The sequence below is a fragment of the Gymnodraco acuticeps genome, unplaced genomic scaffold, assembly GCF_902827175.1.
Source record: "Gymnodraco acuticeps unplaced genomic scaffold, fGymAcu1.1, whole genome shotgun sequence".
NCBI classification, from domain to species: Eukaryota; Metazoa; Chordata; class Actinopteri; order Perciformes; family Bathydraconidae; genus Gymnodraco; species Gymnodraco acuticeps.
The window spans coordinates 1,103,346-1,128,278 of record NW_022990270.1 but is presented as its reverse complement, the minus strand read 5'-3'; the positions used below and the strand labels follow the sequence as shown (position 1 = coordinate 1,128,278).

The 24,933-nt window shown below is 43.4% G+C and overlaps 1 protein-coding gene across 11 annotated transcripts in view; it reads left to right on the top strand.

Annotated features, from left to right (window-relative positions):
- The first annotated feature begins 150 nt into the window (after positions 1-150).
- Positions 151-24,933, top strand: part of chd9 (chromodomain helicase DNA binding protein 9) — an 85,244-nt gene continuing 60,461 nt past the window's right edge. For 4 of the 11 annotated variants that reach the window (XM_034220880.1, XM_034220879.1, XM_034220878.1 and 1 more), the window contains exons 1-2: positions 157-260; positions 3,889-5,498. In XM_034220880.1, the coding sequence (XP_034076771.1) occupies positions 3,984-5,498 (1,515 nt within the window). In that variant the 5' untranslated portion in view covers positions 157-260; positions 3,889-3,983. Of the gene's footprint in view, positions 261-818; positions 1,015-3,888; positions 5,499-10,303; positions 10,388-22,918; positions 23,637-23,657; positions 24,055-24,933 lie in introns of those variants that run through there. The other 7 variants (XM_034220877.1, XM_034220887.1, XM_034220883.1 and 4 more) reach the window with 7 other exon arrangements.

Below are 24,933 nucleotides of genomic sequence, written 5' to 3'. Positions count from 1 at the left end.
CCAAAACGTGAGTGAGGCTGGAACCGCTTTTTAATTCCAAACAGAAAGGTGAAAAAGTGCCAAATCGTCTGTGGACCAATCAGGGAGGAGGTTACTAATATGCAAATGCATGTTATCACAGGCACGTCAGCAGCAGCAGCGGTGGAGAGCCGCTGCGCCGTGGTCGCCAGCAGGAGTACAACTAACAACACAGTCACAAGTTGGCCGAAAACACACTCTCTACATTGGCGACTGGAGTTGTCTTTTGGGGTCCATTTCAGGTAAGAAACAACACTTGTTCGTGTGATTTTTCAGAGAGGTTTCTTCCTCGAGGGGTTCAATTTCATTCAGAAAATAAGCTGTCAAATAGCTGACAGTCAGTGCCTCGCCTCAGCTGTCTGATGACACAACGCCTTGTGTGTCAGTGCGTATCTTCCTGGTACTAATAACTCCATTACTTGCCAAACACTTAGTTTCCTGTTAGTTTGCATGCTAAACAGCACATGTCTTGGTACTTTCTCGTAGTTTTTTGGGTTAAATGTTAATGCGCGTCGCTGTAAAGTAGTCCTCCGGGGTTCCTTTTGCTCATGGTGGTCCTGAACTGACAGCGACCACTTATATGTGGACTGTTAACAACGCTAAAACGTCGACATTTCCACTCGCAAAGGGGGAACAAAAGATAGTTAAGGATAAAAAAACTAGTTAAATTATCATGGACACCATCACGGTCGACCTCTCCATCCATCCCCTCCTCCTCCCCCTCCTCTTCCTCCTCCTCCTCTTCCTCAGTGTGGGAGCGTCACGACACCTTTTTGAATCCTGTGCTTTTCCAAAGTGGAGGTTTGGCTAACGCCACGTGCGAGCAACTCAACAGTCCGCCGGCTAGCAATTTCTAAAATAAAAAGTCCTATTTAGCAGTGTTAATTTAAGCAGTTTTGCCCAAAGAAGCGCAACACATTGCCGCCTCGTTGGCTTATCAAACACAGTCAGAGCTGGAGCCATTGCTGGGCTGAAGAAGATGAGGAGACTTCAGAGGTGAGCCCGGTGTCTGTTGGATGAAACACAGACTCCTTATCAAACTTAGCTAAGCTTTTAAAACACGACAAAGTGTTCCTGGGTGTTACATGGTACCGTTTCAAACATTTGAAAGACACTTAATTAGGCCTACATAATAATTTCGTCTTCAGTCACTTTCTTCCCAACATCGCTAACTTTGCACATGTACATTTGGATAACATGGTCGCCATTTTTAGGTTGTTCACAATAATCAAGTTTTATGTAATTCACAACTTCTTAGTTAATTTGCAATTCCCTTATAATCAGAATTGGTTTTATTACCAAGTAGGTTTACACCTTTGCTGTAAATGGTGCATACAAAGACACACAAAATAAGACTAGGTTTGTTTTTCCAAAGAAAGGAGCAACAAATAGTACTATTATAAAATATATTTTAAAGACTATTGTAACAATTTAAACATTGTGAGTTTTACATTTTGTATTCAACTATGTTGCCTACACACATTTTGAACCACTGCATTTTTGAGTGATACACAGTAACACCATTTTACCCCATGCCATATTGAGCTTTACAAAATACATTTGCTCTATTCTGTGTTATAAGCTTCTGCATTAGAATGCCTTTATACATTTAGGTTGCCTACTCAAATATTCCTATCTAATTCATAAGCAATATGTGGCTAATAAATGGCTTGTATTGTCAAAAATGTACTTACACAATGATTCCAATGAATAACAGAGTTACGTTGACATTTGTAGTTTCCTGATTAATTGGTGACCAGGGACAGTTTTGTTGATATAAGGCATGAGTTGCACGTGCCTGCATGCTGCTTATAACATCATGATTATGAAGGAAACAGCTGGAAGGCAAAGCTTAGGAAGTGGCATGTCATGGGGTCAGATTGAGGGTGTTTTAAGGTTAGCTGGGTTTTGTTTAGCAGCCTCTGGGATATTCTGCAGTGATTCTTTGCAGATGGGAAAGATGAAACAGACTTGGATATTTTTGAACCCATTTCACTACAGTTGTCATGCTACCACTTTACAGTTTCTACTGTAAATGAACTGCTATTGATGTTGGGCTTAATGAATAGAATATGAGTAATTGAATGATTAGCTTTTCAACATGTGGTCTGTCTCAGACTTACTTTGAATATCACCAATATATGTTTTGGAAATCATCTCAAATGACACAAATTAGTTTAATTCTAACCACATGTTTTCCCAGTTCATTAAAGAAGAAGCACATTTGATGTGTTGCCATGTGATCCCAAATGATAAAGTATTATTGTAATCATCAGAAACCTAAGTATTTGGGCACAAATATTTTCAGTTCTGACATAATTCAATAATCATTTAGTATCTAGGGAAAGTTTTCTGTTGTGCTTCAATTGTGAGGATGTGAACATTACACCCATTTTCCTCTTTGAAGTCCTCAGTATTGTCTCTCATCCCAGATAGAGATTTCACATGCCTTCCGCTTACAGTGTGAGACGAATGATCATGAAAGAAGAAGAAGAAGCTTGACTAATTGAACATGCAGAAATGTGTCATTTGAGGACTGTCGCATGATTCTCTGATGACAGTAAACAAAAGCAATAAAGTGAAACTGAAATGTGGACGCACAACCCACATTGACAATGCAGGCCTGATGTCTTTGTGAACGGATTTGTATTGGGACCTGTGAAGTGGTTGGTTTGTAAAGTGATAGAAACCATAGAGGCAGATGTAAGCATTGGAATTGATAGACCATTTTCTTACACTTCTGTTTCTTTAGTTTAAGATTTAACATTGGTTTAGTCTTCATGTTTGGGTGAGGGTTTGAGTCATTGGAAACACTCTCATACACTCTAAATGGATTGTTGGAATACATAACCTTGGGTTGCAAATATATTGAGCAATGTTAGTGACTTTACACAGTCAATATCACCTTCTAATGCCTAACCCACATGTTGGAAAGTGGCCAATTAGTCATAACTCAGTGTAATAACTCAGGCATGGTTCTTCTGTTCGTCAAATGGGAGAATCCTGACAATATCAGCATTTTCAAACTCGCTTGCAGATTGTACGATTACATCACTGTTGCCAGACAACAAAAGATATTTTTTAAGTGATTTATTGCGACTTTGATTACATTTCACACTTGAAGCAGTTCAGGCTTGCATAGTTATGGATAGAATCAACTGTGACCAACACCCAGTTTATTTAAAAGAGTACAGTAGTATAATTATATCCTTTTGCACTCAACCACTATTTAGCCTGTCATTTGAAATATATAAAAACCAATTATCTCAACAAGTTAGGCCTCTGAAGAAATGTGCTTCTGTGTGCCTGCCTGTGTGCATATCAAGTCAGCATATATAATGACTGACCTGAGTAAGCTTCTGTCATCTTCCGCTGGTCTGTGGTTGCAGAACACACACTCAAAGAACCTCGTCCTTCCCTAGCTGTTGAAATTCTATCAGCTGTCTGCACCTCCCACACGCTCTGCAGTAGCTGTCGAAGGCAGCTTCATTGGTTGTGGTGGTGGGGGGTTGAGGTAAGTATGTGTGTGAAATGGGAGGTGGTACAGGAAGAGGCACCTGCTAGTGACGGGTTTGCACCAGCTGCTTTGCTGCATACATGAAAGGCAGTGCTGATGGGTAATTAATGGAACCAAATGATCCCCAGACATTTCTGACCTAGCTATTAGCTGCTTTCTCAAGTGCGTTTTGTGACACGAGATGGGCATTCATTCCAGTCTACATTCTACAAGCATGTATCGCTGATGGTGAAATGGATGATAAAGGGAGATGTGCTGGAGGAAAATACTGTCAGGTCATCTCGGGCTAAACATTGTTAATTTGTGTCATACATGTCAGTATTAAATGTTTTCTCCTCTCTGTTTTTGGAAAGGTACACTATTTAACGGACATGCTGTAGCTCACAGTGAGGCTCATTGGAACCAGCTTGGATCCAGTGGAGTTTCCTGTTACCCTCCGGGCTCTGCCATGGACTTCTTCAATGACCCCAGCCTCTTTGTTGGAGGTTTGGAAGGGCTGGAGGAGGATGGCTTCCCCTCAGCTCCATCACTTGTGGATGAGCTAAATCTCACTGCTGACTTTGAGCCCCTCCAAGTGGAGCCTCTAGACCCAGTGAAGCACCAGGACATGATGCCACCAGTTACTACCCAACAAGCCATGCCCGCGTACAGTCAGCACATGGGTCATTACATTGGCATTAAAGCACAGAATCCAATGAGTCAAGCATTTTCTGGTTCTGGGGCCACAGGTAACGGTGGAGGAGGTGGCGGCGGCATGATTGCAGACCCACATGGCCAGTATCACAATGCTGCCAGAAGCCAAGTACCTCAATCTAATGGGCTGTTCTGTATCAGCAGCAGTCCCATGTGGGGCAACCAAGACCAGAATGGAAAAATGTACCACCCATTAACTCAACAGCAGCAACAGCTTTGTCATCAACAGCAACTGCACAACCAGCAACTCCATGTCAGACAACAACAAACACAGCAGCAGCAGCAGCAACAACAACACCCATGTCATCAACAACAGGAGCAACAGCAGCAGCAGCACAGAATGCAGCAGCTGCAACAACAACAGCAAAGTCATCAGCAGCAGCTGTTGAACCAGCACCAACAAATCAACACCCATGCAATGTCCCTACAGCAGCAACATTTTCCTTTTCACCAAGGAGGTCAATCTCAAAGTCAGCAGCAGGGTCACCATGCCCAGCAGCAGGCTCAGCACCAAACTGCTGTAGGAGGACCAAGGTTTCATCCAAGGGCTATGCCAAGTAAGTCTTACATGGAGGGTCAAAACGCTTCTCTGAGTGGAACTTGCTTGCAACCTCAGCAGCTGCAGGGAAGCTACCAATTTACAAGGGGAGGCCTAGGACCAGAAGACCCTAACCTGCCATTCCCCATGCATTCATCATCCAGGGTTCAGTCCCTGCCCACTGCTTACCAGGCTGCTCAGTACCCTGCCTACCCTGGAGAGCCAGAAATACCCAGTCTCAGTCAGCAGTCTTTGGCCACCACCACCCCCCCTGCCTCCCTCTCTACTACAGTGCCTGAGCTCTCAGGGACAGTATGTCCATTCCCATCAACTGCAGTTATGAGGACCCCTGTAAGCCTGGCAGAGGAATGTCCTTTCCGGGCCTTACGGTGCTCTGGAGAAACCCAGGAAAACTGCGGGTCATCTGAGATGTTTGGCGAGTCTATGATCTGCTACCCTAGCCTGGCCAGCCAGCTGCCCTCTGAGCAGCCTCAGAGCTGCGGGGCCATCAACACTAATGGATATCAAGCCTTGGGTGACAATCTCCTGCCACCACAGGCTCAGGATGGAGACTTGGAGGGCCTTGAGCCTCCTGACCTGCTGCCTGACCTACTGCCCCAGCTGGAGGCGGCCCTAAGCCAACAGGATGAATCCAACCATTCCTGGGCCGATTCCAGCCAGGAGAGGGGACGTAAGCACAAGAAACCACATGTTGAGTACGAGGAAGAAAAGGTAATCACTTGTTGTTGTTGTTGTTGTTTGGTTCTTATTAAGCATTTATTGCTGGTTTAAGCACATAAAACAAAGTATAATTCAGCCACACTGTAGAAGAGCATCCCTCCTGGTGTAATACTGTTTCTGCCCTAGTCTGTATTTATGTCTATTCATCCTAAGCACGCTGTCCTTTACCCCAATCCTCTTCTCAGTGTAGATTGATAAGAGTAAAGTTCAAATGAATAATATCTCATATCTGCACATATCTGCTTTACTAAGGCAATCATTTCTTTGCTTTAAGAGAATATGTGGTCTTCCCGGTGTAGCGTGGCATTGAATCTAACCAACTATCCCAGATACAAAATATGCATGTTTGGTTGGAAACCTGCAATCAGTGGTGCAGCGGGGGAAGGTGAAGAGGCGGTACCTAAGGCCATCTGAAAGCCTTCTGAATATGATAATGGACCGTCCAGCGCGCCCTGTCTATCTGCCCAGTGCGGCAACAGCAGGTCAGGCCTGATTAGGCTAAGAGTGGCAGGAGTGTCTTCAGGACTTAGCTGTAAGCATACTTAAGGCTATATCAAGATGTGGGTCAGGGCAGGCCAGAGGCACTCGCATACTGCCTCGCTGGAGTGTGGGGGAAGCTGCACACTGTTGTGGTAGCAGCCACATTTTGTGTTACTGTGTGCGCATGTGAACATGTGAGAGAGCGTGCAGAAAGAAAAGACTGTGGTGGAGGAGAGTGGTTAGCACTTGGGGGAGGGGGAGGTGGTTTCAGAGATGGAGAGAGCACTAGTTCATGGAAAAAGGAGAGGTTACGAAAGAAAGGAAGGGACAGAGACAGCGAGGAAGAGCATGAGAGGGGAAAGACAAGCAGAGGGGGAGGTTGGGAGAAAGCATTAGCTGGCTGTAACAGGCTGCAGGCGGTTCCTGGACCTCAGTTGGCTGGTAACGTAGCAGCATCCACACAGTCTCCTGGCCTACGGGGGACACATGACCTGCAGCATAAGCAACAGACACTTCATCATTGTTTGCACGCTTCCCATGAAAAGGACATTTCAACACATGCATGTGTTCCTGACGGGTTAGTTCCCCCCATAAAAAACACGTTATACCAACAATTAAGCAAATTCAGTAGAGTGACGCATAAACAGATTATCTCAAACTAGAATCATGTAATGGGGAAAAAGTACACACTTTTGTTTTCCATGACCCACTCCTGACAGTCTTTCTCATTTCCACTGACATCACAGGAGTGTTGTTGCCATTATTTCCCTAAACCAACCTTCTCTGTAGCTTCACTTAATGTTCCCTTAGTGAACACATGAATGATTACCATTTTGCAGTGACAGTTTCAGTGACTCATTTTAAAACTCTCCAAACGGTGTCTTCCTTCTGAAACCAAACCTATGAGCAAAAACACGACTTGTGTGCTGAGTGCTGCTGCTCTCCTCCAACAGGTGACAACAACATGTGTGGCTTGTGTGTATGAGCTCTGGGTAGTCAGACCATTTGCCCATCAGCAAAGGCCCTCAATTGAAATGGGGCCATGAACCACAGCCATGCGAACGAGCCTCTCCCTGTCTGTGTCAACATCCAGCCCCGTGTTGATGCTCACAGGCTGACTGTGCTATTCATGTGCACTGATGTGTGAAGAGCCTGCTGATAGGGTGTTTGCTGAACAGGCAAGGCATCAGGGGCTAGCTGGCCGCTCTTCACTCCCCCGCAGTGAATGCGGCTAATTAGGATTTGGGATTGATGTGCTCCCAGGGTTCAAGATGGAATAGTGGTCCCATGTGGTTCAAAATTCAAAAGTTAAATATAAGAGAATGTCTTAGGCCCTGTGGCAAAGGATTTCAAATCAAATGAACATGTGTGTGTGTGTGGAATATCTAGCCTGTCCCGTGAATGATTGTAGCATCATTTAAGGACCGTGAGGGGCTTTCTCTTTGGAAGCAGTTGAAACTTAAAGGCATCAAGCTCTAGTGAGACCCTTCTGAGCTGGTAATGCTTACTTTCTATTTGAGTCAGCAGACGGTTATAATGCCGGGGGAAGTCAGGACCTCAACACTGACATCTGTTGGAACTCTGTACATTTAAAGAGATGCAATATGTGTAGGTTGAAATAAACCAGTGTGGGCGAGGTTGCAAATCAGTGGCTGGGACTTTCGTGGCACTATTAGATTAAAAGGATTTACGGTATCATGATTCGTCTGCCTGGTCACTGTGTGGTTTTACATAGTTAATTCAGTATGGATTTGTCTTAAAACTGTTTTCTGAATGGTCATCTGGGGCATATTTGGAAAATATCCACCTGCTGGAGACAAACAAAAGTGGGGATTTAGTAATACTGAGTCTCTGATATGAATATACATCTGGATGATGCCTAACATGCTACTATTGTTGATCATTATTATACAATTTAAAGTCAGGGGCTGGGTCACAGTTTTAAAATGGTGTGCCGCTAATGTGAAGGTAGCCCTTGCAATGCCCAATAAAGCCGATGGCACAAGTTTGATGCCAAGTGGGGCTGATTGCCTTTTGCCCCACTGCTATTTGCTGTCTTCCTGTTACTGTGGTTGTCCTTTTCTCGTAGTGCACAGAAGTTCATATACATTTTGTAGAAGATAGCAACTGTTGTCACCGTGAACATGAAGAAAGACTTGAGACTTAACACCCAGTATATGTTTATTAACCAATATGCCGGTAAAAATAACTTTGGATATAACTGAGTTATTCTCCATGGTGTGTGTGGGGGATGGTCGAGAACAGACCTTCAGGTTCTGAACTATGTTGCTGACAGAATAACCAAACATTAACGTAGCAGTTCAAAAAGGTGAAGTTGAGCAAACATAGCTACCTAAACGTACAGCACATTCAAACTGAGAATTGAGTCATTCATTTAGTGCAGGGTACTCAGATCCGCTTTGTAAAACTGTCCAAATGTCAAATGGTTTAATTTCCTTTAATTTAGAGTTTGATTACTGTCGAAATGTGTTCCGAATGGAGATGTGTGTCCTTCTTTCCTTCCTGACACATTTTGTATTCTTGATCACAATCTTAATGTGTCTTCCTTTGGATTGGATATAGCTATATATGGGTACAAATTACACTTATCCCCAAAGGAAACTGGTTTTGGAGATTTGTGGGGCAACAGCAGCAGATTTGAAAACACCCGATGAGTACTCAGACTGAAGAGGATGGTACACACCCTGGTATCAGCCCCACCTTCTAAGGAGCCCTCATTACAACATCAAGCTCACATGGGCCACTACAGTTCTAGCACACGACAACAACCAGGTTAGACTGACGACCGCAATAACATGAATCATGTCAAATCAGTGATTTGATGCTGCAGATAGATACATGTAAGAAGAGACCAGGTACAAGTACCAGATTCTGGGGTAGGGGCTTCACAATGAATGACAAGTTTATTAAAAAGTGCAATATAAAAATAGCAGGTTGCACAATATTTGTTTAAGGCTAAATATGTATTGAAATGCAATTTTGAAGTTAGTACCAAGATGATTGTGGAGCTGCACAGATATCCAACCTACATCTTATACAGATTCAAAAACATATTTGCTTTCTACAGATCCAGTTTAAAATTCCAAATATGATCAAAATAAATAATTTTTCAATGCTTATGGAATGAGATGTCAAATGTAACAATCTCTCAGTTATTGTGCATTTCGGTGTTTCCTATGTGATTGCATATCTGCCTTACAGCATTTCATTTCATTACATTTAGCTGACGCTTTTATCCAAAGCGACTTACAATAAGTGCGTTCGTCCAACAAAATACAACTTGAAGAAAACAGCATTTCACTGTGCTCAGGTACATTTGTACATTCAGATATTTGAATGATTGCTGATTTTTTGCCCCAATATATCACATTTAAAAAAACCTAGGGGTCCAAATGGCTCCTTCGCTGTATATATAGAGATGGAAGTGTCCCTGGTGGATACTGATGGCCTGTCTTCTTTAGCCACCACAGGCCCTCCAGCAGTGACACTGAGCAGGTGCCTCCCCCTGCCTGCCTGCTGTGCTGCTTTAGATGTATTATCTGACCCTCTCTACCCTGCCTTGGCCTCCCTGCTGTAGCGCGAGTACGCAATTTAGGATATCTGAGTGGTTTCCCAACCGGTGGTGGTGGCTCACTTATGTGTGTGATATGCTAGCTTTGTCGCCTCCTGACCTCTCTGAGGTTTATATAACTCCTGGCTAACCAGAGTGGGCCGGCAGTGCCGTAATCAGTCCTGAAACTTGACACCACGCTTCACCCCTCCACCCACACACACACACGCACAGTTTGCACACTCACACACCCCTGGGAAAGCTGCTGCCTCTGTGGCCACATGGTGATAGGCTGTGTCATTCACACACTTTCCCTGATCACCTCCCCCAGCGTCCATTCTCTCTCTCTCTCTCTCTCTCTCTCCTCTCTCTCTCTCTCTCTCTCTCTCTCCTCTCTCACCCTCTCTCTCTCTCTCCTCTCTCTCTCTCTCTCTCTCTCTCTCTCACCCTCTCTCTCTCTCACCCACCCTCTCTCTCTCTCTCTCTCTCTCTCTCACCCCCTCTCTCTCTCTCTCTCTCCTTGTCTATCACCCACCCCCCCCCCCCCTCTCTCTCTCTCCTTGTATCTCACCCCCCTCTCTGTGTCAAGTGCTAACTGTTTGCGTCCGGCCTCTTCAGCCTGTCTGTGTGGAGGCCTGCCAGACAAGGGCGGGGGATAACTAGGGTTCAGAGGTAAACAGGAAGTGAGGCGGTGTTTTCTGTAGGCGGAAGAGGAGGGCTCGGGGAAGAAATGGAAGGGGGGAGGAGCTGGGAGAGGGAGGAGGAAATTGTTCTTGAAATGAGTGTGTCAGTAGCATGTGGGAACGCTGCCAGCCCAAACTGTCAGTAGGTCTGAATTTAAACTATGCTCTTTTATTCTGCTGTTCTATCCTTCCTTCTCTCTCTTGCCTCAGTCTCCTGGGATTAAATGTCTTTGAATATATTTCTGTGGTGAATGTTTGCTCAGTGTTTTTCTTCCTGGTGTGTGTGTGTGAGACTGGAATGCAAGGCTTTTCGCTTGTGACGTGAGGCAACTTCCTTGAACTCGTGTTAACCTTTGACTAGCGGAGAGGGAAAGCTGGGTGGTTAGACTCCCACAGTGTCTCTGGGTATGAAGAGACTCTCTTGAGGAAGAGAGCATGGATATCACTTTGAAATTAGCCTCAGCGTAGTGTGGAAGAGAGGAAATTAGAAATAGCATGCAAGGGGGAATGACCACTTTGCCCTTGTGTTTACAACTGACACAGGTTGTGTGGTCGAAAGGAGGGATTGTCTGAGGAAAACAGTTTAAATAAAGCTAGCTAAAGTGAAGCTAGTACAAGTAAGAGTGCCATTTTGTTTGTCGTACTGTTCCACTTGACATGTGGGATTCTTAAACACAGTTTGACTTTGACAAACTTGTCGGTCACGTTGTCCACAGAGACGGCAGCTCTAGTTACTAATTTGTGAGTTCAGCAAACAGGTTTGTGCAGGTAGAAAGTCATTTGATAGTTAACTATGGTGCAAGTCTTTGTTTGAGTGTCATGCTTGGATTTTACATATCTCAATTTTTGTTGACTGACACTCAAATGCCTGATAATAAAATGTCACTGGTATGCCATACTCGTCTGGCGTAACGCTAGGCATAAACACCTGGCATTTGTAGAAAGCATCAATGTACACACTTTGTTTGGCAAATCTTGGCCCTGATCAAATACAGCAGACATTTAGGTGTGTTTCGGTATTCCTGTTCATTTGCAGGTTTCCTCGGCTTAGCCTTAGTGGACAAAATGTGGCGAGACATCTTTACCTATCATTAGTTCTGCCACACACCACCACTAGTATTATCTCTGCTTCATGCACACATCTCTGCAGCTCAAAGCAGGGCATTCACCTTTCAGTAGGAAATGATTCATAAAAAACAAAGATTTCAATGATTGTTGTAATATTAGCTTTTTAATATTGTTTCCCATAGTGACACAATTGTAATGTTTTCCATCCATTCAACCAACATTGTAGGAAAGCTGTACAGAAAAGACAACAGATCCAAACTAATTTCTTCTTCACTTGCTCTTTTGGAAAGTCAATTATTTATAATATGGACGCCCAGAGTTCGATGATATGCACCACCTGAAGCTTACTGTCCATCTATACTTGCTTTAATTGACTAAATAATCAAACTCACAATTCGTAATAATCTCTGAAATCATGGCGAGGTTGTTTTGCCTACTTAATACATTTGATTTATTCACTATAGCAAACTACTTAGATTTTTAGTTTAGTGCTGCTTTCACGGAACATTTCTGCTTCCGACTTGCAAACAAATTCTCCTTTGTGATTGTCCTGGATTTAATGTATTTGTATGTGCACCACTGTCTCAGCTCGTGCATGGTGTTCAAATACAGTTTTAAGCGGATGTAAATTGTGTTGTGTTTGTCTAATTCTCGCCTGGTTAAGTGTGTTGACTACCCATAAGCCTTGCTAACACTAGCCTTCTAACCCGTAGTTTTAGCTATGTGTATTTTTCTTCTTAAATTCTACTCGTGTAAACGGGTTAGATCCTGTTCGCTATATTCCTGTTTCTGTGGGAAAACCTGGGAGCTCTACCATTCCAGTGGAGATTCACTCAACCGACACCTGTGTGTGTGTGTGTGTGTGTGTGTGTGTGTGTGTGTGTGTGTGTGTGTGTGTGGTGTGTGTGTGTGTGTGTGTGTGTGTGTGTGTGTGTGTGTGTGTGTGTGTGTGTGTGTGTTTGTGTGTGTGTGTGTGTGTGTGTGTGTGTGTGTGTGTGTGTGTGTGTGTGTGTGTGTGTGTGTGTGTGTGTGTGTGTGTGTGTGTGTGTGTGTGTGTGTGTGTGTGTGTGTGTGTGTGTGTGTGTGTGTTGGCAGTAAGCCCCTCGCTCTCCGTCTGACTCCCTCTCGCATCCTAAGGGACCTCCTCTCAGCTCCGCTCTTCACTTTGCACCGATGTTCCCATTAATGAATGGCATCATCCGGCTTGCTTGTTTTGCACAGTTCAGCTTCACTTCACTGCCTGCTGTTTGACCTGCTGTGCCGAGCAACACGTCGTTACTCGGAGCAACCGCAGTTTCAAATCAGCCTTAAAGAACAAGGTTCATCTTTTTTTCGTGACGCATCGTGGAGAGCACAAAAGAACCTTGAACTGTTTAATATGCAAAACACATTTAACTCCTTTTGCGGTGGATGAATCATGCAGCATGGGCAAAATTGTCACTTCTTTTGAAGGCCACCTGTGTTGCTTTCAAATCCACGTCTTTGGTTATCGAGAGAAGAGTCTTAATTTCAAGGGGTGATGAGTTAGTTATCTTTTCATTAGTTTAATAAATGAAGAGACCCAAATGTATTTCAAAGCATTGTTTTGGTTTAATACAACATGTCTTCTTATTAGGTTCGGCCACTGTTTCTATTAGTTAAGATTACACTGTCAATCAATTGCTTATTTCCCGTGTTTTTACTTTGACCTTGCCTATGTGCTTTAGTTTGGTACTGTACTAGGGCTGAACGATTCATCCATTTTAAATCGTAATCGCGATTTTAAATGATGCGATTATCAAATTCTTCTTTTTTTTAAATGGTTTTTGTTCTTCTCGTGCGTCAGTCGTCCACACCAATCAGAAGTGCTGTGCTCCACATGTACCAGCCATTGTTAACCAATCAGAAGTGGCCCATGATAGAAGGTGATTGACAGATTGATCCAATCACCTGCCAAGTGCTTCTGAAAGTGCCTGCCCTTTCCAAATGGCTTCCAATGGAGCTTTAGATGGTTTGGTGAAACAAACCGTCTGAGTCAGGTTAGTAACGCTCCATCACACGTTTCTATTACAGGGTGAGTCTTAAACTGAAGCTCGACTTTAAAGCAACCCAACGGAAGTTTCATGTAAGTTTAGTTCTTTCACTCGTAGCTCGGGCTGCGGGAGCACTTTGATGCGACCTTCCTAGCTGGAGATATGGCAGCATTTTACAATAAACTTCGCAATATTTGTCAGACAAATCGCAATTCGATTTTTCCCCAAAAGCGTGCTGCCCTATACTGTACACAGTTTTCCTGTACAACGACGGATATTACCGTCATTGCTGATGTAGTCACTTTTGATATTACCTCAAAATATCCCACTCGGACTTCGTTGTGTACAAAATAAAGTCCAAGTTGTAATATTATCCTTTAGTGTTTAGTACAAAACCTTTTACTAAAGGCCTGAGCAGAAATCCTAATAATGCACCCCCTCTCTGAGAGAATTATATATGATGTCACATCGACAAATGTTTATTTGAAATGACATAATTAAAGTATGTGATAGTTACAGGAGATACTATAACCCCACTGTGACAGATTCAAGTGTACTCTATTTGTATTTGTCACAAGAGTGATGCACTATGTTTGCACAGGGAAGGAACAACAATGGCGCTGCAGGCATGTACACCTTTGGGAGTCAGCTACTAATTGAGATGGGTGTTCCTCAGTGGAAGAATGGCCTCTTGCTTTCACTTTGCCTCATGCTTGCGTGCACACATTGTTAGCCCTTAAAATATCATGTTTAATCTTGCTGATTGAATGCCCTCTACGGCTGACTCTAAAAGATAGAGCAGGTCAGATGCCCTAGTTAGAATCACTACCGTGTCTCCTCAGTCATCCGGCCTGATTGACTCAGAGACTCAGAGTTTGCAAAACCCTCACACCAAAGGCACAGCTGTTATTCTACAGGTCAAAATAAGCGTAATGAGGAAGCCAAAATCAACCAACACCCAAAACTGTGGTTAGGCGGCAATAACATTAATATCACAACTTGTCACTCATTCTTGTGACTTGTTTGTCTCTAACTTACTCTTAGGCTGCTCTTGACATCATCATAATACAAAGAAAAACATTTGAACTAGACTCATTTGGATATAACCACATAAACAGGATGGCAGATGTCTTTTCTTTTCAACAATGCATCCCTGCCCTGTCTCCTCACAGTCACCCCCTAGTGGTTATTTCTGTCCTAGCACGAGGCACAACATGCCTTTGCACTTTGTAACACTTGGTCTGTTTTCCCTCGTCAACCTTTTTATTAGCAAAAGGACCGGCTGTCAGTGATGAACTTGATTGAAGAAGGACATCAATTAGCTGACTGCATTGTAGTGAGCTAAAAGGCTGTCTTTGTTGAAGCCTTTTTGGATTGGAGTTTCCTCCCTCCCTCATATTGCTGGAGCAGTTTGCTAATTGTATCCAGCGCACTAATTGCTGCATTTGATCATCATTAACTTTGCCCAAAGCCTATTGTGTGACAGTTTGGTGGACGGTTCTGTTTGTCTGTCATTGTGATCATGGTTGTTAAGAGCTTCTATTCATCACTGTTTGCAGCTGTATCTTCTGAGGTCAAGTGTCAGTCTGCTCACTTCTTCTTTTTACCTGCATGGCCTAATGCATGGTTAACCCTGAGGATGCAGCAACATAAACGTCTGTGTCCTACTCTGTGTTTTGAAGATTGAGGCTGACAATATGACCAATAGTCACTACTGATATCACAGTGGTTTTATGTAAATGTCTCTTTTAATGTTCAAAAGTACTTTTAGACGCCTTAGATCAGGGGGGTCAAACTCAATTTGATCGCGGGCCACATTAGCGTTATGGTTGCACTCAAAGGGCCGGCTGTAACTTCAAGACTATATATATAATATTTAATATATATAAAATAATGTATTATATTACATTATTGCCTCTGCATTGGATTATTGTGGGATAGGGTAATAACTTCATAATCAACTACGTCTTAGAGCAGAAGTCTAGCGCCAATAATTGCGAGTCTCTTCAGTGCGCACGTCACAAAATGATTTTAAAAGAAAAGCCAAATTCTGGGGAAAAAGTCAAAACAAAAAAGTGACATTTTGAAAAAAAAGTCAAATTCTGAGAAAAAAGTCACATTTGAGATGCATTGTGGGACATGTAGTTTATGGACAACGTGCTTCTGTAAAGCGGCATGTAACCGTACCATATAAAACATATTATATTCTTGTGGGGCCACATGAAGTGAAGTCACGGGCCGGATTTGGCCCACGGGCCTTGAGTTTGACACCCCTGCCTTAGATTGTCCTTTTTTCCCTAATTACTGACATGTGGAAGTTTAAATTGTGCATTTCTAGTCATTTCAATTATTTTAGTAAAGAAACGACATAATTGCATCAGATGTATTGGTTTCTTGATCTGTAGGTAGGCCCCGCCTCAACAGAAACATTGCTGACCAGGGGCCTATTAGCAAGGGGTCACTCAGGGCCGTTGACCCTTTGCTTTGTTGATGACCAATTATATAGAATGATTGGCAGCAGCCTGGTGCAAGATTGTTGCTGTATGAATACCAACAAAAAAAGGCATTTGCTTAAAAAACACAAATCCTCAGGTACAGTTAGAGAAAGTAAACATTTATATTGCAACATACTGTAAGTGCACGTTTTTGCATTAGCCGCTTTCACACCAAGTACTTTGCCGTACTTAGTTCCCAGCACTTAGTTCCCCCATGGAGCTAAAGAGCCGATCACGTTCACGGAATAAGTCCCTGAGGGAAGATTACGCAAATGAAGCCGCTTCTTCTTCTTCTGCTTTGGGTTTACTGGCAGGCCGCAAACACCTTCACGGCGTATACTGCCACCCGAAGTTCCAGGCCGGAAGTCCCACTGGTTTGCAATCCACCCAGCCAATCAGAAATGTGTTCTCCCCAGGATAGTCCCACCTCTCTAGCAGGCACTACAAATGGGGGTAAAAGTTCTCTGAACTAAGTTCTCTTTTTGGTGTGAATGCAAAATTCCAGGCACTAATAATAATAATAATAGATTTATTTTGTTAGCGCTTTTACAGGTGCTCAAAGACACTTTAGATATAGTCAAAAGAAAAGAAAGGAACAACAAATAAATATATAGTTAAAGTCAAATAATACAAAAACAATCACACATTAAAAGCCAGATTGAAGAGGTGAGTTTTTTGAAGGTGGTGAGGTCGGTGCAGTCTGGGTTGTGGGAGTGAGTTCCAGAGGGAGGGGGCAGCGACGGAGAAGGCTCTGTCCCCCCAGGTCCGGTGATTGATGTGGGTGGGGATGGATAGGAGGTTGGCTTCTGATGAGCGGAGGCAGCGGGAACTAAACTAACGGAACTAAACGGGAAAAGTACGGGTTTATGTTTATGTTTATTAAGGATCCCCATTAGCTTTTGCTCTCGACAAAAGCTACTCTTCCTGGGGTCCGACACTTAAAACAATACAACAATAATACAACAATAATACAGCAACATTTAGGACATAAGTCCTGACATCATTAATAACATTAAAAACATTAAAAACATCACCAATATCATCAACAACATGCGATCAAATTAAATTAGGGTAAAAGTAGTCCGGTGTGAAAGCGCCGATTGTGAGCTTTTGTTATCCCGTCTCTCCCCGTCAGTACTTGTTCCTCCTGGCTTGGAAAGAGTTCCTGGTCAGAGTGGAGTAAGCCGGGCTGTAGTAGTAATAATGCTCTGTTAGACTTTCAGCAGCTTCTCTAGATAGCGCCATGCTTGCCACTGCTACTGTTTCTCTTGGCTCTGAAAAGGATCATTAATGCATGGTGCTGTATTTAATTGGTTGAGGAAGCATTGCTGGGCATTATGTCTCCTTTCATTTATCAACCCTGCCGCTGCCTCACACTTCGGTGTGGCTGCAAACTGACCTCTAGCTGCAGGCCTAATTAGTGAGTAATGTCTTCACACCTAGAATGCTAACAAAGCCATAGGTATGAAGTCTGGCGATCAGTGATGGCAAGGCTTCTGTGATGTTTTCATTTCTGTGAGAAAGTGTTAACAACACTGAGAAACACTTTCAATGAGGTGTGAAAGTGAGGGAGAAGTTCAACCAAGGTTTAAGGTGAATGTAAAAATACTTAGTTTATCATGCATTGAGGCTTTTGTATCATTTTTATTTATGGTAGAGTTTAAAAAGTGTGTTCTTTATCGCTTGATGCTTTCTGGGATGCTTCATTTTAAAGTATTTTTGTCTCCCAGAATGCATCATGCATGCAGAATCTTTATTATTTGATATGCTCCCCAAATCTTAGATAAGAAAATATACTTTGCTAATCAGCTTTTAATGTGCGAGTACACTGTGTTGCAGCAAAGTGTTGTGTCAAGATTAGTTCTGAACGTGTGAGGGGAAAAAAGGGTCACTGTCGGGTAGGGCTGTGCGATTATGGCAAAAATCATAATCACGATTATTTGGGTCAATAATTGATATCACGATTATTTTGACGATTATTCATTGACCATTTATTGAACTTTAAAACAAATAATATTTTACCAATAAACAAGATCAACAAATATGTTGGAGCGCACTTCCAAAACCATACTAAACATATATTATTAATATGATAAATAAAAATAAATTAGACCAAAATAAATTAAATCAAACATGTTGCAGTGCACTGTCACAACCTACTGAAAACTCCTTAACATATAGCCAACATTTTGGTAAAACATATTCAACATATTCCACTCAGTTAAACGTTGAAGGCTGGCCAACCGTCATGGTCCAGAAGTAACAGGAAATAAATGTTGAACTACAATTTAAGACCAAATAAAAATGTTTAGGCCACCATGGCAAATGCTGGTAGGGCTGCTCATGTCATCTCTTAAAGATGTTTTGCAAGAAACACCAGGCTGTTTACATGGTCTGGTTTCAGAGATGAGCGCAGGCAGGTGACAATATTGCCACCTGTACTGAAGACCCTCAGCCACGCCCTGACACATGGGGTGACGCCGGCCAATCACAAAGCTTTGATGCGTTCAAGTGCATTATTCTGGCACAGGAAGATTATGTTACAGGACATTAACGATAAAACAGAATATTGTTGTTCTATTTTTAGACACATCTCGCGATCGACTGGTTGGGCACCCCTGGGCTAGACCATAGGTCTGTTGTGGTGGCAAAGTAGTCAGCTGAAGCCACATCTCTCTCAACTTCCCCACGGCATTTGTCATATAATACCTGCTGAAATAATACCGAGACGGCATCGCGTAACGCTTGTCCAACGTGTTGACAAGTTGCTTAAAGCCCTGGTTGCTAACAGTGCTAACTGGGCACATATCTTTAGCGATGTGAAATGTAATGGCACCTGTAATATCTCTGTCTCTGCGAGCTCGTCGCGTAGGCCGTTGCTCTGTACAATGCGTCCTGAATCGATGACTGTGATGATGTGGTGGATGAAGTCGAGCGGCATCTGCTTTTTGTTGCATTACTGCCCGGTCGTATTGCACTTTGTGGTTGTATTTCAGATGATTAAAGAGATTGGTTGTGTTAGCGTGTGGTGCCAACACAACCTGGTAACAAATCCTGCACTGTACTTTGTCGGACTCCTGAAAGCCAAAGTACTTCCAAATAGTGGAAATAGTTGTACCCTTCTTTTTAACGAGTTGCTGCTCTTGTTCTGACATCTGCGCTTGCGCTGAACACTCACAACACATATCACTCCTACGTAGTGCTGCGTACCTGGACTCACATTCAGGTTCAGATCCGGACTCAAGTCCAGAGGTTCAGGTTCAGGTCCGGACTTATAAGTCCGGACCTGAACCCATGGCTTGTGTCAAGTTGTGTGAGTAACTAAAGTGAACTTATTGTGAGCTAATTATCAATTGAAAATGAACTCATAATCAACTCAAATTCAAACTCGTCAGGTTTATTGTGCTCCCTTCCAACTTGTGTCTACATTTCTCTACAAAATACAAATGTAAAAAAAACACTTTTTGCCAGTCTACAAATGACTTATGACAGTAACTACAGTGAACTACTACAAAGTTCAAACTAAAGTAACCAAACAGTCCCTGAGCTGACTGAGCCTAAATCCCTAAAACGTTGCTGAAAGGTAGAGTGTAGAGTAGACTATACGCATTACACTGTTACACACCTACTATACAGTATAGGCTACACTGTAGTGACTGCACAGTCAGAGTGTACTGTACTGTCTGTACACCATGTATTTTCTACAACTCTACATGTGTACATTATACAGTACATACTACATACATAGTGATGTACTTACATACTGTTAGAAATTAAAATCAATGTTGATATAGCGTAATTTTGAATTAAATACACTATTTAATTTAAATCAGTTTTATTCTGAAAAAAACGGAAGTTCACACTATTAACTTAATACTTTTATTCTGAAAATCCTTCACTTCCGGTTAGCATTAGCATGTGGCGAAATGCTACGTTTTCAAACCGTGAATCAAAGGTGAAATGACATGTGATGTTGTACACTGAGCACACTGGGATTAGCACTCATTTATTGCCGCTGAATAACGTTTATCAGGGAATGTTTAAATAACCACAGAATATACGTAAGTGCTATTTTTTTGCGAGTCCAAGTACCGGTTCCCGACGTTCCGGTTTTAACCGGACTTGAACCGAAACTTTTTACAAGTCCAGCACCCAGCAAAATAATCGTATTTTGTCAATTATGCTGTTTTCATAATCGTCGCAAGCCATAATCGTAATCGCGATTAAAATACGATTAATTGCACAGCCCTAGTGTCGGGTCAGTGCTCCTTTTGAATAATCATAAAAGTACTTCATTATTGTGTTGGTTCGTTTTTTTTTTGTTAATTTATGAATATATGAGTTAAATGACAGCAGTTTTGATGATCAATTATGAGATTTTGGATCTTCTGGCGTTTGTCTTAAAACCTGCAGCTCTGTTGAGGCGACCAACTTGTCATTGTCCACGTCGATCAGGACACAGCATCAATTTCGTGGCCGAAGTAGACCCTACTTTTTCAATTCTGCACCGTAAAGACAGACGCTGGATCTCAAGCGGTTAATTGTAGGTTTTGATCCACATGCTTCCCTTTCATATCATTTTAGCTACTGATCCAAGAAGCAAGTCAACTAAGGTCATTGGTTCAACTTCTCATTGCCTTTTTTAATGTGTCGGAGATTTCGCAGATACTAGCTGAAAACCTGGTGCTGCTGTATATACAAATTGAGCTTTAATGTTATCAGCTAAAAACACAAACAGCTAAATGTGTGATGTGTAAAAGGTCCAGCTACAAAGCAGTATCCAGGTTGTTGTGTTGATTTGATGTCTTTCTCCAAAACACTACAGCAGGCTTATGTAATGCCAGTGCAAACAGTGTTTCATTTACCCCCTATTTGCAAACATGTACCTGAATGAATCCGAATAACCAGATCAAACGTGCATTGTCTCCCGCAGTGCAAAATAGATCAAAGGCCTTTTTTTTTGCCTATGGATTTCCTCCCTGTGTATGAGAGTAGCAGGTAGCTGTAGCCATCTTGTCATTTTCATTCAGAGCATTGCTGGCTCTCAGCTCTCATTTCCCTAATGGTGAGTTGGTGGAGACTCTCACGGTGGTTAGGGGCAAGAAATGATAGCAGAGGCACTCTAAATCAGGCCCTTTGATGAGGGAGTAATGGAGTGTTCAGAGACGGACACCTGTGCCTCTGCAGCCACCGTACCTCTCTCTCCACACACACACACACACACACACACACACACACACACCTTTTTTCCCCCCCACTTGCTTCCTTTCACCAGCTACTCTCCTCCCCCCCCCCTCCTCTTCCTCTCCCCTCCCTCATCCGTCCCCAAAGAAGGCCACTCCCCCTCATACAGAGCTGCCAGGCTTGCATATTAACTGTTTAGTGTCCGGGTAGCAGTGGCTTCATGCCATGTGACTGTTGAAGCATGTGTGTGTTCACTGTTATTCTCTTTCCATTTGTCCCTTGCTTTTGATTTGACACAAACAAACGTCGACAGTCAAGAAACAATGTTTGATTGTTACAAACAGCCACGTGCGGTATTCTTTCTGTGTTTTAAATGAGATGTTATTCAGACTTTCATATCGTGCTCATATTTATTTAGTATTGTAGCTGTTGCAATGATTTATGTTGACAGAGATATATTTGAATGGTACGTTGCAATTCCTGCTCGGTGCTAAGTGTGGCTGATTTATCCATTTTGCAACAAGTTGTATAGGTCAGTACACATAGGCAGATGAAGGTTGGACACAGATTTGATGTCTTTATTTGTTGTCAGTTTGGTAGATATTTCTTTTCTATCCAGTTGTTGAGCTAATTTCATGTCATGTTTGTAGTCAAAGCACACTCCCAGGCTCTGTGTGTTCTTGCGGACATTATCTGACAGTTGATTTGTTTAGCAGAGAGGACTCTGTTGCCCGGCTCTCTGCGAACATGAAGTCTGTTTTTAAAGTTCAAACTCCAAGGCCTGTCAGGGGGATGGTGGGTGGATCTGATGAGAGGACGGCCATTGTTGTTCACACACACAGTCTATCTATGGAGGAGATACACAGCTGTAAAATGTAAAACACAAACCATAGATATAGTGAGATAAATCCACTGCCGGTGTCTACTTACACGCTCACACATTTTGAATAAGATGGTCTACACCATTCCAGTTGGTCAGTTACTTTATTGAGTCAGTTTAACATGCAATGTAAAGCCATATTGTAGCATACACAAGCTCACCCACATATTTCACACCATATTTAAATAAAATCACGAGAAGTAGTGTAGATTGCTTTGAGCTGAGCTGGAGCACAATGGAACAAATAATAAAAATAAAAACATTACATAACACAAGATTGCCCTTTAACCTGGACACTTGGCTCTTAAGCACACACAGTTTACAAAACAAATGTTTATTTAAAAAAATGAAGATATATATATTTATTTTTTAAATGCTGTGGAAGATCCTCATGCCACTACCTTGTTGATTTATGTTTTGACATGTCTTTCAAAGATGTGCTGTCAAAAGACCTTCCTAGCCCTAAATACATGATGTTCACAGTAGTCCCGTTAACACTGGGCAGCTCATAGTCTAATGTGTGCAGCTGTATGAGAGTGAAGCCTGTTCAGATGATTTTGCACATAACATACAGATGTAAAGGTCGTAACTGTCAGTTACTCAGGCCTGACCCTTTAGTGCCATGTGCACTGCCCCTGGCTTCAGACCAGCATTGTGTCTCTGCATCATTTCCAGTACCATGTGCCAGCTGGTGCACATGGCCTCTGCATCAGGAGGTCAGGAGTCCCCTCCAATGGCTGGCTTGCTCCTTCTGGATCTGTTCAGGCGCACAGGAAGAGCTGCATGTCTTGGACACATCCCAGTTTCCTCTATTGGAATTTATTTGTTCCCAAGAGTCATAGAAGGGTGACCAGGCCTTGACCCCACAAGTGCTTGAACTCTGCCCTGGAGACTCAGTGTTTCTGGGACAGTCGGGGTGGAAAGTCTGCTATAGTTTGTGTTAATGTCTAAATGGTTGCAACTGTGTGTGATTTGAATTAGGGATGCATTTTTATTCTTTGGGAATTTGTTTCTGTGCCATTGGCTGTGACCTACAAGGGGGGGGAAAGCTTACGATCTTGACAATCTGTTGTGAGTGCGAAATCCAGTACTTTGGGGGTTAAGTTGTGAAAGTTAATGTAATAACTGCTAGCACCATCTGCTGGCCTACTTCCTTACAAAGAGAGAGAGAGCCAGTGAGTGCGCGAGAGAGAAAGAGAGAGAGGGAAAAACGAGTCTGGGTTTTAACGACATCTCTAATATTCATGCTCATGCATTTTGCTGCTTTGTGCTTTCATTTTCCGCCGCTCAGCTCGCCACACACGCCCCAGCCAGAGAGAGGGGAGGGCAGCCAGGACGAGGAACGAGGAAAAGACAAGTGGGGGGGGGGGGAAGAAGGAGAAAACAACCGGGCAAACTCGGCAAGCAAGCTAAACACAACAGCCTTTTTGTCTGTGTATGTAAAGGAGTAACCTACCTTATCCTGGCCGGTGAAGGACAACGAGGAGAGGCGCAACAAAAAGGCAAACGCAGAGCGGAAAGAGCAATAGAAATAAAGAGGGAGAAGGCTCAGAGTACGAAAGGCAGGCGGAAAGAGGAATCAATGAGAGGGGAACTCTGACACACACACACACATTGGGAGAGAGGGGACTCGGTGAAGCCAGACGACAGCTCGGCGGCACTCGGCGGCAGAAATGAGAGCTTCCTGGACTGCCACGCACCTCCTCTACCGCCCACAGCGCTGCTCCCTCATCACCCTGTGAAGAGACAAACAAGGGTGAGAGAGAGAGAGAGAGAGAGAGAGAGAGAGAGAGAGAGACTGACAGAGGGCTCCCATGCGTTCCTCTTGAGCCCTGCCCGCTGGGGGAGGAGGAGACGACCAGCTCCGGCGCTCTCGCACTGCCTGAGGAGAAGAGCTGACCGTGGGAGGGAGGAGGAGGGGAGGCAAAACGAGCCGAGAGAGAGAGAGAGAGGGAGGGGAGGGGGGGGGTACTCACAGCTCAAGCAAGAGTGAGAGAAAACGACTGTTGAAAAAGGGAAAGAGTGTGAGTGTGTTTGTGAGGGGGAAAGCAAGCACACTGAGGGAGGAAAAAACCCTGCGAAAGGGCAAGGCTTTTGTTAGCCGGTTGGAGAGGGGGAGGAAAGAGGAAGAAAAAACCCCCACCATGTCTACAGTGAAGAGGCCAAGAGGAAGGGTAAGTGAGCTGCTCTGAGAGGGAGGAGGGACGAGGGGGGAGGAGGGGCCGGCAGGAACTGAACAACCTCCTCTGCTACTGGCTCATGCTGCACTGCCGCCATCTTGAACTCATTGCTGCTTTATTTTCCTCCGCTCCAAACTCACTTGCTTTACTGTGCTTAGAGCTTCATCAAGGCACACTAGACTCCCTTTCCCCACCCCCACTCTTTCCATACGTCTCTTCCCCACCCTCTGTCTAAGCTGTGGTGTATGTACAGTGTGTGCCCTCCATGAGTTGAACCTGTCAGTCACCAGTACATGTGGAAATGAGAGCGAGGGAAAGCTACCCGGCCCAAATGAACTCTACCTTTTCACAGGCTTTAATGGTTCCCAGCGTTTTCACGGGACTACGTGCTGCTGGAGAGATTGGAATCACTGCAGTGCTGGCAGGCTGTAATTTCAGTTATTTATAGATGTATTACACAGCTGCAGTGCTCACAGTATTGGTGCATTTCATATTTCCTCTCTCCCTCTCTCTCGGTCTTGCTGAAAGAAGCCTGTTTTCATAAAAAATATTTCATGTACCCTCATGTTCTTCCACACTTCAGCATTACTTTCGACCCCTCCCCCTTGTCTTTTTTTTTTTTTTTTTTTAACCGTTAACTTGAATAAGAACATTCCAGCGTGATCCAGTAAATATCTTCCTGATAGCCTCAGCAGCGTTGCACATGTGAACTTCATAATGCAGGTCTTGTGTGTGTTTGCGTGAGTGTGTTTTCCCCCTTCCTTCCAAATGAATCGCTAGTTATTCAACTCCCTCCCCCCACTTTGTTGGCGAGGTACAAGCTTATTCTCTTTATTTAGGCTAGCTAGCAGTGTGGAAAAAAACAAAACAGCA